The 14,351-nt window shown below is 52.6% G+C and overlaps 1 protein-coding gene across 1 annotated transcript in view; it reads right to left on the reverse strand.

The window, feature by feature from the left end:
• Window positions 1-13,440, reverse strand: part of Creb3l1 (cAMP responsive element binding protein 3 like 1) — a 42,875-nt gene extending 29,435 nt beyond the window's left edge. The window contains exon 1 of the mRNA XM_052722483.1: window positions 12,882-13,440. Within this exon, the coding sequence (XP_052578443.1) occupies window positions 12,882-12,983 (102 nt within the window). The 5' untranslated portion in view covers window positions 12,984-13,440. The remainder of the gene's footprint in view (window positions 1-12,881) is intronic.
• Window positions 13,441-14,351: the final 911 nt, after the last annotated feature.

Consider the following 14,351-nt stretch of genomic DNA (forward strand, 5'->3'; position numbering starts at 1 on the left):
GAGTCTAGATTCCACAGGGGAGCTTGGAGTGATCCATTCATGTGGCCTCTGATTAGCTGTGTCTTCCCCGACTCCCTTTTCAGACCAAGTCTTGCTCTGTAGCCCAGGATGACCTCAAACTTGCAATCCTCCCGTGTTAGCTGCCCAAGTGTTGGGATTATAGGCATGGGTACTGTGCCCAGTCTGCTGGGCTCCGTTCTTTCCGGTGTATCCAGTGCCTTGCATGCTCAGGTAGAACTCAGGCATTTGGAGACTGGCTGAGTGGGTGAATGAAGGCATGTGTCAACGAGCTAATGGACTGAGGCCCCTTCTTCCACAGTAGAGCATCCAGGAATGAGTGTCCTGAATTCTACGCTGCTGCCAGCCCGCTCCTGCTCCAGGCAGAGTTTCCACTGGCCTGACTCCCTCCTTCGGTTCCTCCCTGGGGGAACAGGGTGTGTGTGTGTGTGTGTGTGTGTGTGTGTGTGTGTGTGTGTGTGTGTATGTGTGCTATACCCATTTTTCATGTTGTTCTGGCCTAAGGCCTTTTTGTGTTTAAGCCAAGACAGATGAGTTATGTAGGGTGCACAGAGCCACTCAGTGTTGGGGCAGCCCTCGGGTGCAGGCCAGGTCTATGAATACATATGGAGCCTGCTGGTCAGCTAGCCTGATCTGCTCTTATTTGGGTCCCGACCAGCTGGAAGACCTTCTAGGCTGGAGCCTAGCTCTTGGTTCTGGCTGCAATTCTCCTGGCCTCTCCCCCTCCTCGGCACACTCCTCTTCAGCTTCTGGCTTCCTCAAGGCCCAGCCTGTCTGTGTTGTCCTCAAGTTTTATTTTTGGAACAAGTGGCATTTTCTCTCCTTACACCCTCCCTTCCGCCTGGGAAGGTGTGGGACCCCCGGGTTCCCCTGGGGATCAGGCTGTGGCTTCAGTGTCGGGGTTCTGCCTCTCTCTAGGCCTTCAAGGGGAGACTCCCGACCCATCAGATGCATCCTAGCCAGCCTCCCTGCCTTCTTTCCCCACCCAGTGTGTGACTAATGCCTACCCTTCTCCTTCTTGAAGAGCACCGCTCTAGCCAAGAGAAATCGTAATCTGAAGCACCATAAGGCCTGCCTACTATTATTGTGGGGGTGACGTAGTTCAGGGCTCATGAACAGGGGGACAGACAGACCTTATTTGCTATGTGCTGGTAGCCTGTGCCAGGTACTTAACCTCTCTAAGCCTTGGTCTCAGCTATGAAGCGGGGGTACTTTTACCTACAGCACCGGGTTGTTAGAAGGAGAAAACATTTGTAAACGGGTTTCAACAGTGCAGGGCATACAGAAGGTGCTCATTCAATGTAGCCATGGCAGGTGAAGGAAATGGAGGGCCAGGGATGGAGAGGGCTTGCTCAGGGTCACACACCCTGAGCAAGACAAGCCACCCAGTGCAGCAGTATCCATCTATATCTTCTTCCCGAGGAGACGGGAGGGCCTGCCGTGAGTCCAAGGAAAGACTTTCTGCAATCAGTCCGATGGGCAAGTCCGCAGCCTTCCACAGTGGCCCTCCAGCACCCTAGTCAGGCCACCTCTGTCCTCTATTGCACCAGGGGACTTTCTTGCCCTCTGAGTGCTTGGGACTTGGGTCAGAGGGGTTCCAGAACTCAGTGCCACGGACTCCAGGCCAGTAGGACTCTATGAGGGGTGGGGAGTGCTGGGTCCTGCCTGACATCAGAATAAAGAAACTGGAGCAGCTCTCGGGCCAGCTGGGGCTCTTCCAGCTCAGCCAGATGTCTCAGGAATGTGCTGAGCTGGGAACTACCTCTCAGCTTCCCTCACCACCCCCACCCCTCAGCGGCCCCACCCCCTGCCCTTTCTCATCCTTTTCTGGAGAGCCTGGCATCTCTCTGATCCTCTCACCACAGCCCAGCCCCTCAGTCTTCTGCAGGGGTTGTCAAAGGCAAGGGTTCTTTTCTATGCAGACCCCTATGGGTTGGGTTGACCTTGTGGGAGCCCAGGCTGCCTGGGAGGGGAGAGTTCTGCGTGGATACAGCATGCCAGACCCCAAATGTGGAACTGATTTGCAGCGCTGGAGAGAGAGAGAGGGGTGAAGGCAGAGGGTAGGGCTGGGCCTCCTCTCTGGAGAAGATCCCTGGGCATCTTGTCCCAGCTGAGGGCTGGGAGAGCCAATGGGGTGGTGTGCCAGGCTGGGCTTGGCTCAAGAATGGGATTCAGATCCTTCCAGTCCCCCGGGCTTCACAGGGACATGCTTTGTCTAACATTGGAGGGGCCTGAGTTATTGGACAGGATGGGGGAATGCCATTAGCATCCTGAGGTTGGGCCAAAAGACAGGGCATGGCTTGGGAGAGACCCCCGACCCTAGAGAGAGGTGTCTTATCCCCCTGCAAGGGTGGAGCTGTCTTGGGTCCTGGTGATGAAAGAAAGGGCCAAGGGAACTAGGGCCTGGTGCTTCCGCCCCAGGAGCAGAGTCACATCGGGTCACAGGGGTGGGGTGGGGCTGCGATTACTGGAGAGGTGAAGGACCTGGCTCCCTGCTGCCTCATGCTACCCTGAGCTTCAGGAAAGACCACAGCTATGTCTCCTCTTAACCCCCGATCATTCAGACAGGCTAATAGCTAAGATGCCGTAATGGACTCTAGACCTCCTACCACCATGACGGGTCAAAGTGGCTGGGGCCACCACCTTGTCCAGACCAGAACTATCACTGGCTCCCTGCATCCTGCTGGAAAAACAAAACTGGCAGTTCCCTAGCAGGGTATCAAAGGCCTAAGATAACGGATCCCACAGAAGATGTAGTCCCTGTCTCCTCTCTCAAGCTAGCGAGATTATCACTTCATTTGCTTGTGCCTGGAATGTCTTTTTATCTTCTCATTCCCGCTCCTCCCATCCTCTAAGACCCAGCTCACACGCTGCTTCCTCCAGGAAACCTGCCTGGATCATTTAGCTCTAAGAATTCTGTCTGCTGTGCTACCACAGCATGCAGACTGCTGGCTACTGATTAATGTCATGCCTTGAACTCTGTGCACAATAGGATTCAAGTCTCCCTCTAAATGGAAAGCCTGAGCATGGGAGCAAATGGAATTCCTCACGGTACAGTTGACAACAATAATACTGGTGAACACGTATGTGCCAGCCCCTGTTCTGCCTCCTCGCCCTTCAGGGTCTCGCTTAAGCTTCAGGAAATAGAGGCTTTATTTTGCAAACCAGGAAAGCAAGGCACACTCAGAGAGAAGCATCTCCCAGCTTTGTGCCGCTTGCTGTTGGTCAGCCCAGCCCTGACTCCGGGGCCTGTGTTCTCAGGGCGCATCACTGGCTGCTGACAGAATGGAGGAAGGGTTCCTGCTGCCCTGCGCCATGCCTGGTACGGCAGCGAGTACAGGGCTGGGTGTAAAATAGGGGCCCCTGCTCCAGGCATGGAGTCTCCACCCAGGGCCCCAGCTTCGTTCCTTCCCTGGCTGTATATATCCAGATACCTGGAAACACAGAGCCCCGAGGGCCTGGGAAGTTTTGGGGCTTAACCCAAAGAAAAGGCCTTCTATCCAGGTCTGGTATCACAGGCCTGTAATCCTAACTATGCAGGAGGGTGAAGCAAGGAGGATCACAAGTTCAGGGCCTGCCTGGACTATACCGTGAGTTCAAGGCCAGCCTGGGCAACTTAAGAGAGACCCTGTCTTAAAATTTTAAGACGGAGAAAGAAGGCCAAGGATATAGCTGAATGATAGAGCACTGGTCTAGCATGAGCAAGACCCTGGGTTCAGTCCTCAGTACATATACAAAAAAAGCTTCCAGACAGAACTGGGGAAGGTGGGCTGTTCCCCTAGGGCAGCCGCCACCGAGTGCTAACATCTTTCTTTTCAGACAAGGACAGCAATCAATCAGTGACAGCAGCAGTGCTCCACAGAGGGCACACTGTGCACCAGGCTCTGTGCTTTGTCCTCTTCAAGAATTCCTGCTGAGGACCGGTAAGATGGCTGAGCTGGTATGGACACTTGCTGCCAAACCCGAGAACTAGAGTTGGGTCCTCGGGCTCCACATGGTAAAAGGGAGAACGAAAACTGACTCTCTGTAGACCTTCACATGTGTCCCATGGCATACACACACATACCAGGGAGACGGAGAGAGGGAGAGGGAGAGGGAGAGAGGGAGAGAGAGATTCTGGTTGAGTTCTCATGAGAACCCTACTTTTGACTTTGAACCCTACTTCCCGACTTTGGGCAGGAAGAAGAGAAGTCTGAAGGAGTCAGGAGCCTGCCCTGGAAGCAGAGGACAGCTGAACTTGTCCCTAGAGCTAGCGGTGCTGACGCCGACTATGGATGGTCATCCCACCCTCACCTCGGACACAGCTCAGCTGCCCAGGGCCTGCTGTTTAAATAGATTGGGCCTCATCACCAGCCCTCAGTCTGAGGGATTTGGGGGTTTGAATCTTCTGTCCAAGTGAGTAGGTTTGAGAATTCCACTTGTTTCTTACCCAAACTCATGCAGTTTTGGAGACCAGGATATCCTGAGCATGGTCTGTTTCTAAAGGTGGCTGGTGGAGTCCCAGGTAGCTATTTTCATTATACTATAGAATTCACAGGCATGTATTACTTATATTCTAGTATTTCACATTAGAAAAAAATCATCTGGGGACTGGGAGATGGCTCAGTGGATAAAACACTTGACGTACAAGCATGAAGTCCAGAGTTGAAATCACCCATAGTAATGTAAAAGTCAGTCAGGCACCACCGTGAAATCCCAGTCTGAAATGCCAGTCTGAAATCCCAGCATTCCAGAGGTGGAGACAAACTCACCAGCTAGGCTAGGTGGACTGGTGAACTCTGGGTTTAATAAAAGACCCTGCCTCAGTAACTAAAGTGGAGGGAGGTTGAGGAAGACTCTCCATGTCAACATTTGACCTCTACATGCACACATGCGCATACGTACCCATATGTGTGTGTGTGTGCACAAATGTGAGCATGCATAGATACATGCATGTAGTGTGCACATACACAGACACCCTCTGAACAGAGGTCATTATGATAAAGTGAAAAGCTGAGGTGAGACATAAGATTCAATACTTGAATGTATGCATGCATGCATAAATGGATGAATAAAAATATTTTTAAAAGAAGGACCATCAGAGCTGGAAGTTTTACGGTGTTTTCTTTCATTATCCATCTACCTACATATTCCTCCTCCACGGCTGCCCTACTTAACCCTTCTTTGCACTAATTTTTCCTCCCACCTCCCACTCATCCATTCCCTCTCCTTTCTTCCTTTCAATCATCTTCACTTTCTTCTTTCCATCTTCTCCTTATCCATCCATCCATCCATCCATCCATCCATCCATCCATCCATCCTGTCTGTCTGTCCATCCACCTATCCATCTATCCATCCATCCTCCTGTCTGTCTGTCCATCCACCTATCCATTTGTCCATCCATCCATCCATCCATCCATCCATCCATCCATCCTCCTGTCTGTCTGTCCATCCATCCATCCATCCATCCTCCTGTCTGTCCATCCACCTATCCATCCATCCATCCATCCATCCTCCTGTCTGTCTGTCTATCCATCCATCCATCCATCCATCCATCCTCCTGTCTGTCCATCCACCTATCCATCCATCCATCCATCCATCCATCCATCCATTCTTCTGTCCATCCATTCATTCAACCACCCACCCACTCATCTGTCAGCCTATAGTGTAAATAAATATCTCCTAAGCATTATAGCTGTAACTAGAGAACAGCCAAAACTAATCAAGTGACCCTCTGCTTTCAAGGAAGCCTTAGTTTCGTTTAGCAATGAGGAAGTAAAGGTCCAGAAAGAGAAAGGGCTTTGCCTAAGATCATATAGTAAATTGAGAAATGAGATGATTGAAGGGTGAGGACGGTTCAGGCACAGCAGAACCCACAGGAGCAGGCTGAGCATGGCTTTCCTCTAGAGAGCCCTGTAGTCGCTGCCTGAGAACCACCTCCCGGCTCTCCAGGAGGGCCTTAAGGGCCTGCCTCATGCCTCTGCTGCTTTCGTTTTTGTTATTTTTTTGGAAGGGGAAGGAGGGAGTGGCTGCTGCTGTCCAGCTGTTATGTCGGACCACACATCCCTGCTCAGATGTGTCAGCCTCTTTGTGAAGGGGGAAATGGTTTCTGGGCCAACAGCCAAGGGCCAAGGAAGCACCATTGAGTGCTATGTCCCTGGAGAGCTGGGGGAGAAGCAGACTGAGCCTGGCAACAGGGAAATCCACTCACAACTCAAAGGCAAGTTAGCCTCATTGATGATATGCTCTGTCCAGTTCTAGAGAATCAAGGACTTTGACAGCAAGGAAACCAATACTCCCGACACACTTCCTTTGCGGGTCAAGGTTCTGGGCCGTGTTCTGCTCCTCCTAGCTTCTGAACCAGACGTTCCCACCTCCACATTTTTCCTGCTCCTGGCTCAGGGTCCTGCCACTGACTGTGGCTTCACTGAGTCTGCTCAAGGGGGTTACACAGACTTCCAGCCAAAGCAACGCTCATAGTCTTGACTCAACCCCACCCAAATCTTCCTCCTCCATCCTGCCCCCCTGGAGTGCTGAGACTTCCAGAAGAACAGTCTGTTCTCCAACATCTGGAACTGGTTTCTTGAGAGAGGTTCAAGGGCAAGCCAGGTCCCTGAGAGAGATGCTCCAGGAGGCCCCGGGTATAGGGATTGCAAGAGGTATGCAAATGGAGGAGGAGAGGACACGAGGTGGGCGGTGCCCTCTGTGGGTCCTCTAGAGAACAAAGGTGCAAGTTCCCCAAAAGACTGGGGAGCAGCCCCCAGAATGGAAATAAGTAGAGGGGATGAGCGGCCTGTCCAGGGGCTCCAGCTGTGTCTCTAAAACTCCAGGTATCTATGGTGCCTTAAGGATGGCAGCTGGGGAGAGCACAGGGAGGACCCTTTGGATACACAACAAAGTCTGAATTAGAACAAGAGCGCGTGCAAGGGAGCTAGCTTCTAGCTCTTTCTCTCTGTCCTCAGAGTCCCTGGAGCACTCTTGCCTTGGAGAGTTGCACACGCTCTCTGAGTCTCTTTTTCTCGTCTGCACAAAGGATGGAGACTCTGACTGGATGCTCAGGAAAGAGAAGACAGCTCTCCTGCCTGCTGAAATGCTTCTCAACAGCACCTTCACCACCAGGGGTGGAAGACATTGGGCAGGCGTGCAAGTTCACCTTGGAGAAACCTTACAAAACCTCTAATTTGTTCCAAGACCCCTATAAAGGTCTGCTCCATCATGGCGTCAACCTGGGTCCATGTGTAGGAAGTGAGTGAAGTCCTGAGTGAATGTGTGTTGTTGACAGGGCCATGTCAAGGGCTCAAATGTCCCAGGCCCATGGGAGTGGCAAAGCCTTCCCCAGGTAAGTCTCAGAGGGATGGCAAAGCCTTCCTTGGGTAGGAGTAAGAATGTGGATAGTGAGTACAGAAAATGTCCACCATAGCTTACTCTACCTGGCTGTTTGCAGCCTGAAGACTTCCTCCCTACAAGATTAGCTAAGCCTACCTCTTTATTTGGTTGTAATAATAGCCCTGCCTCCTTGTTCAGCTGTATGTAATAAGCCTGTCTCCTTGTTTATCTGTATGTAATAACTCTGTTTCCCTGTTCAACTGTATATAATAAGCATGCTGACCTTCTAGGGTACTGCAGTTTCTCCATCAGAGAACCAATCCTTCCAATCCCAGCTTTTCTGTGTCCATGTATAATCATTTCTTCATTTCTTCACTGGCCCAGTTAGGTCACTCTGGAGAGCTATGCAGAGCATGGCATCCGTGCCATCTGTTTCCCGGTTGTCATTTAGCTATGGATAGCTGGAGACCTGGGTGGGTCTCCTTCACACAGGCAGCCCCGGGATCTTTCAGCGTGCTGCTCCAATACCAAGCCATCAAAGGAATGGGCATGTATATTAGTGAACAAGAAAAAGAATGCCTGGTAGACACAGGGAAGCTTGGAGGTGGGTGAGGCTTCTGTGGGCATCTCCACCACACTCAGGGCTGGCCAGGTCAGGACCCCAAGGCTCCAGGGCCCCCTCTGGAATTTCCCGCATGCCTCTTGAATGTTCAGGTCTGGTTTGTTCTCACTGTTCTTTTTAGACAGCTTTCCTTTCCCTTAAAAGAATTTTCTCTACAAATACAGTAAATCCTTGACTAGAGCAAAGTCCTCTGTAGTATGAAGAAACCTGTGCTTCTGCCTCATGTTCAGGTTCCATCTCAAGTAAAGTGGGCAGATCTCTGTGTCTGTGGGGCTGGCTCAGCAACAGGTACTCGTCTCCTGTGGGGCGCTCTCAGTTTGAAGGGCTACCTTTACTCCACCCACCAGAAATACATCACTTTTCACTGACTCTACAAACACATAACTCCATGTTTTCCGTAATTTGGAAATGGTAGGTTGGCTTTGGCATTACTGTAGAATTTTACTATAGCCAGTGCCTATTTTATGTCACAATATTATGCTAGGTTTATGGCAACATGTAAAATATGGTCTCTGCTTTTATGGAACTTTTTCATGGAGGAAATAAATAAAAAGTCAATAAAACAGCTGCAAACTGGGATATAGGCCATGATGAAGCCAAAGGAAGGACATGGAGAACAGTAGGGGCCCCAGGCATTTGAACTGAGGGTAGGGAGCTGGGTGGGGTAGGAGGACTTGAAGCAGAGCATTTCAAATGGTAGGAATGGTGTGTGCAAAGGTCCTGAGGTAGTACCACTAAAGGAGTATGGCTTAAGGTATCTGAATGTAGCTCTAAGAGACCTAGAACAATCTGAAAAAGAAGAAACAGGACAACCCAGGCTCAAGTTCTGTCTCAAGAGCCAGAGGTTCAAATTCCCTACGAGTCAGCTAACTCTAGACTGTCCTAGAGTAGGGCCTGCAGGGGCCTTGGGCAGAGTTTGGCAATGGCTCAAAGTAATGACTAGTCTTTGGAAACCATGGTGATGCTGTTTGTAAAGCCCAGAGGCAATGTCAGCTGCAGAACTCTGATGGCTGGGAGCAGGTGAGTTTAGCACCCTCCACTTTTCTTCCTGAAACAGAGAGAGTCTAGGGAGCTGGGGAAATGGCTAGATGAGTAAAGTCCTTACCATACAAGCATGAGGACCTGAGTTCGATCCCCAGAACCCACGTGAAAAGGTAGGTCCAGTGGTGCACACTTTTAATCACAGTACTGGGGATGGGACAGAAGGATCTCAGGGACAGGGTGGCCAGTCAAGCCCAATTAGTGAGCTCCAGGCCAGTGAGAGATCCTGTCTCACAAGGAACATGGTGTTTCTGAGGAGGCTGTCTTTTCACTTCCACACACCCGAATACACACCTGTATACTCCATCACATAAAATACACACACACACACACACACACACACACACACACACACATTTAAAAATATTGGAGTTTGACCTGGACCTCATTCATTCATTCATTCATTCATTCATGCATGCATCCGTCAATGGTTGAAACACACCCTGTACAGAGCTCTGTTGGACACCAGGATCAAGGAGACAGATGAAGCCCTGGCTCTCAGGAGCTTGATTCCTCAAAAGTGGGGGAGGGGAGGGAAGAAAGCGAGCATAGGCAAACCCTGGACTCCAAATTCAGGGTTTGGTGGAGCGTTTGGGGAGCTCTCTCTTTTGATTAAGAGATTGAGGTTGAAGATTCCCAATGAGTTTTTCTTTATCTATTCTTCTCTGATGGGTTCCACTCTTAGGCCATAGTGCCCTTCTTGTTGATCAGAATTACACACACACACACATACACACACACTCTGTAGAGGGCTGCAAAAAGCCCACCCACACAGGCACATCCAAACACACATACTTCTCTAATCTCCCCAAATCCTCCAAAGGCTGGGGGTGGGGACCTCTTGGCTTTCCTCTTCAGCATTAGTGCAGAAGTCAGGCTGGGAATCTGGGGAGCAGTGACCAGCCTTACCTCCTTCCCAAACCCCTCCTCTGGGCTGGCCCTGGGGTCCCCTCATCCCCACACCTGGCCTCCCCCAGCTGCTGAGAGGTGCATGGGTGTGTTGAGCAAATATCCTTGCAACTTCCTGCTGCTCCCCTCTGAGACAACAGAGCCCCCCCTCCCTGCGCCCCGTCTTCCTCCTCCCCACACCTCCCAGCTGGGGTTTCTCTGGAATCCTGGGTCAGTTCCCTGGAGAGAAACCAGAGAGATCCCTTTCTCCTGGCCAGAGGAAAGAGACAGGACACACACAGACCCTCTCTCCTCCTGGTTTCCATCTCCGTTATCTGTGTCCAGACTCTCTCATGCACGCACAGAGCTGAAGGACCATAGGGCGCAATGCTAGGGAGCTCAGGGAGCTGAGGGAGGGCAGGGAGGCTGGAGGAGGAGAAACCCGCACCTCTGGGAGGAAGGACAGCTGTTGTATTCTAAGGGGTGCCTCAAGAGTTGCAGAGGCAGCACCACAGTAACAGGAGGAAGGCCTTCTCACAACGTGAGCGCCCAGCCACCTGCTAGAGTCTGTGTGCTCCTGTGTTCTATCCCTGTCTCTAGCAGAGGGAGCAAGATCTTCTCAGCTGCGGTCAGGAGGAGCTAGCTTCTCTTTTTGCTTTAGTGCAGTGGAGGCACATGGGGTCCCCATGCAGCTTTAATGGCCCACATTGGATCTTTAAGGACAGTGAAGACACAGCTTCCCATCTTCCCTCCCATCCTCATTCCTGGAACCCTCTCCCACCCTCAGGCAGAGTGAAGAGGGAGTTGGGGTGTTGCTGTGGTAAGGAACGTAGGCATGGAAATAGAAGACCCAGAGAAGGTATAGGACTTGCTCAAGGTCACACAGCAACTCCTGCCTCCCCCATCCAGTGCCTGGAAGAAGTCAACTGTGGTCTCTTACTTGCCAGGTCTTAAGCTGCATTCATCTTTATGTTAATCTTCTCACCAAATCCTTACACTAAGGCTACCGGGAAAGGCTGTCTCCTATTTCAGATAAGGAAATCAAGGCCCCTGAAGAAAATAAGTCACTAGGTTGAACAGCACAGCCAGCTCTAGAATTTCCAGTTCCTAGCCGGGGGGGGGGGGGGGGGGGGCCCTCTGTCTTCTTAGAAACCCCTTCCCCAGGCCTATCTGACCCTGGTCCAGATGAGGGCAGGAGGGCCTCAGCTGGGCTTTCCCTTCGCTGTCCCATTGCCTATCAGGGCTTCTTTCCTGAACTGGAGCAGGGCCTGGAGGAGCAGCTGCAGAGCAGGGCAGGCTGTGGAGTTCATTGAGAAGACAGCCCAGCTCAGTCTGCCTCCAGCTGTGTGAAGTTTTCAGGAAGCTGCGCCATCCCCTTGGACTTCAAGGAGCCTGGGCCCCAACAAACCTCTTCCCTCTAACCAGAATCTTTTACCTGCTCCAAGAGAGCTATATGGACCCTCCAAAACTCTGTTGGCTCACTCCTGGAGTGAGACATCCAGAACCACCCTCAGGAAGCATTGGTCCAGCTTTTCCCCATTATAGATCAAGAAACAGAGGCCTGTCTGGGGAAGAAAGATAGAGGCGTGGCCCATGCTCACAGGAGAAACAGAGGCAGGATGAGGCTACAGTTTCCACTGCTCCTAAAACAAAACGTCTCTCCTAGTTCCCTTGATCTGATGTAGGAGACTATGATTTGAACGACCTTTTTCTGACAGCAAGACCTAGACACGCTGCTTGAGGAAAGCCTGGGAGACCTGACACCTTATGACTGCCTGACAGGTGGTGACATCAGTCAAGCTGCTTGGGACACTCCAGGCGAAGTGCAGGACACCTAAGTCCTTCAAGGACTTGGCCTTTGCCTGCTGAAGTTTTTGTTAGTGCAGGAGCTGGTGTGAACAGGTGAGGACTCCGTGTAAGTGTGAACAGGTGGGGACCCCGTGTGCTTGGCCTTCTGGTGAGTGCGGATGGAGGGGCGTACAGCTATGGTTCATTCCATGGTGGTGGTGGGGTCCCATACGATTCTCCAAACAGCCCAACATTTCTTCAGGATGGGACTCACTCTCTCCCCTCCCCAAGGCATGCATGCCCCTCCCCCATCGAATCCTTAGGGCATCGAGTCCTTAGGAACTAGAGGAAGGAAAGAGGAGCGAGCCTGGTTTCCTTAGAGGAGGAGAGGGAAGAAGAAAGAAAAGCTACTTCATAGCCCGCGGCAGTCAGAAAGCCAAAGGAGAGACAAATTCGGCAGAACCACAGGGAACTAAGGGACAGGAAGCACAGTGGCCAAGAGACACACTGATGAGAAAAAAAAAAGAAAGTTCTCCTGAAACGTCACCTGGTGCTGCCCTGCCCCACCACCCTCAGTTCCCTTCCCGGAGGTCCTGAGCCTGACTTCATGGGGAGGTCAGGGCAGTGTTCCTCAGTTTCTGGGTCTGGCTCGATATCTGGGTCTGGCTCTGACCCCCTAGAAGCTTCGGGCCTCTGGCCTGGGAAAGCTCCGCTGTGCGCCCCCAAGCGGAGATACAGCCTCAGAGCCACCGAGGCCCTAAAGAGGGCGAAGGAAAGAGCTCCTCTCCTCCACTCTGTGCCCAGTCTGGTCCCACAACCCTGGGGTGGGTGGAGGGCAGTTGGAAGACTATGGTAGTGTGGCGCGAGCGGGGTGTGGGGTGGTGGGGATTGGTGTCTCTTGAGTTCCTGTCCGAGGTTCGGGTGGCCCCGACGCCTCCACGTCCTCTTCCCCTAGAAGCCAGAGCTAACGTGTCCTCTGGTCGAGTCCTCAGAAGTGGCGTGGGAAGCTAGCTGTGAGCCTACTCTCTAGGATCCTGGTCTGAGAGGGTGGTCCAGCGACCGAGTCGCCCCATCTCAGAGCCCTAAGCACGTGTCTGTCCAGGAGACCCTGAGCCGAGCCCCCTCCTTGGCTCTTAGGGATCTTTGCGGGGTTCCAGGTGCGCCGCGGAGAGGGGTGAGAGTTGTGTGCAAAGGGGAACCGGGACCCTCTCGTTCTTACCGCATTGTTGAGGAAATCCGACTCGTTCAGGTCTCCCAAGTCCAGGAAGCTGGAGCCCGGGAACAGCCTGTCGGCCGGGAAGGGTTCCAAGACGGCGTCCATCGCGCAGGGTTCCAGGAGACCCCCTTCGGGCTGCGCTTCCCTCACTCCAGGGCGGCGGCGATCCCCGCACCGAGCTGCGGCTGGGCCGGGCAGGCGGCCCGGGGGGCAGGTCCCGGCGAGCCCCGGGGGAGGAGCGGCGGGGGTGGCGCGGGTCGGGGGCGCTGGGGGCCCTTAGGGCAGCGGCGCCGAACGCACCGTGGGCATTCAGCCGACTCCTCCTCCAGCTCCTCCCGGGGCGCAGCTGGCTTCCATAGGGACCCCGGGGGTGGGGCCGATGCTGGAGGAGCCCCCCGGGCCGGGTGGGAACCGGGGGTGGGGGAGCTCAATGCTCCCCCAAGACTGGGTGGCTGCCGGGTCGCAGCGATCTCTGGGTCTCTTCCTAGGCACAGCTTCTGTCACTTTCCCGGGTCTGAAACCTGGAACCCAGGACTGGTTAGCCCAGCTGGCCCGGGCGCCACGCCCCCACATCAATATTCACGATAACTCAATATTAATGAGCAGGGGGCGTGGCTGGGGCGTCGTCTCCCCATTTTTTAAAGAGACATATTTCAGTTAGGCTCCTTGGCAGGCTCAGCTTTCTGAACGCTCAAATAAGGGGATGAAGGCACAACTATCCTGGAAATTGTAAGCTTCGTGAAACCTGGGCGGCTTGTGAAGGCTTTACCAGCCACGATCCCGTAAACTGCAGACTGACTAGGAAGCCAAGTTCCTCCTTCTCCTTCTCTTCCTCTTCTTAATCTCCTCCTCCTCCTTCTTCATCTTCTTCCTTCTTCTTTCCCTTTTTGAAATAGAATCTCTCTATGTAGCCCTGGCTGACTTGGAACACTCTCTGTAGACCAGATTGACTTCGAACTTTAGAGAGATCCTCTTGCCTCTGCGTGTGCACCACCATACCATCCATTTTGGTATCAGACCCTGAAATAAACCAAAGTCAGGAAACTGTCGAACTATTGTCCCTGCGGCTGGAGAGATGAATCAAGATGATAAAGAGAGCTTACTGCTCCTCCAAAGGACTCAAGTTCCGTTCCCAGGACTCACAAAATATCTTCCCACAATGGGAATTTTCACACACACACACACACACACACACACACACACACACACACACCCCTCTTCTTTCTTTTTCTGGGGCAGGATCTCATGTGGCCCCAGCTGGGATTATAGGTGTGGACCACCACACCCAGGTTTTTGTTTGTTTTGTTGCTTTGAGGCAGGGTTTCTCAGTGTAGCTTTGCGCCTTTCCTGGAACTCACTTGGTAGACCAGACTGACCTCGAACTCACAGAGGTCCGCCCGGCTCTGCCTCCTGAGTGCTGAGATTAAGGGTGTGTGCCACCAGTGCCCAGTAACACACCCAGTTTTCTGTGGT

This window comes from Peromyscus californicus, unplaced genomic scaffold, assembly GCF_007827085.1.
Source record: "Peromyscus californicus insignis strain IS unplaced genomic scaffold, ASM782708v3 Scaffold_7__1_contigs__length_154581171, whole genome shotgun sequence".
Classification (NCBI taxonomy): Eukaryota; Metazoa; Chordata; class Mammalia; order Rodentia; family Cricetidae; genus Peromyscus; species Peromyscus californicus.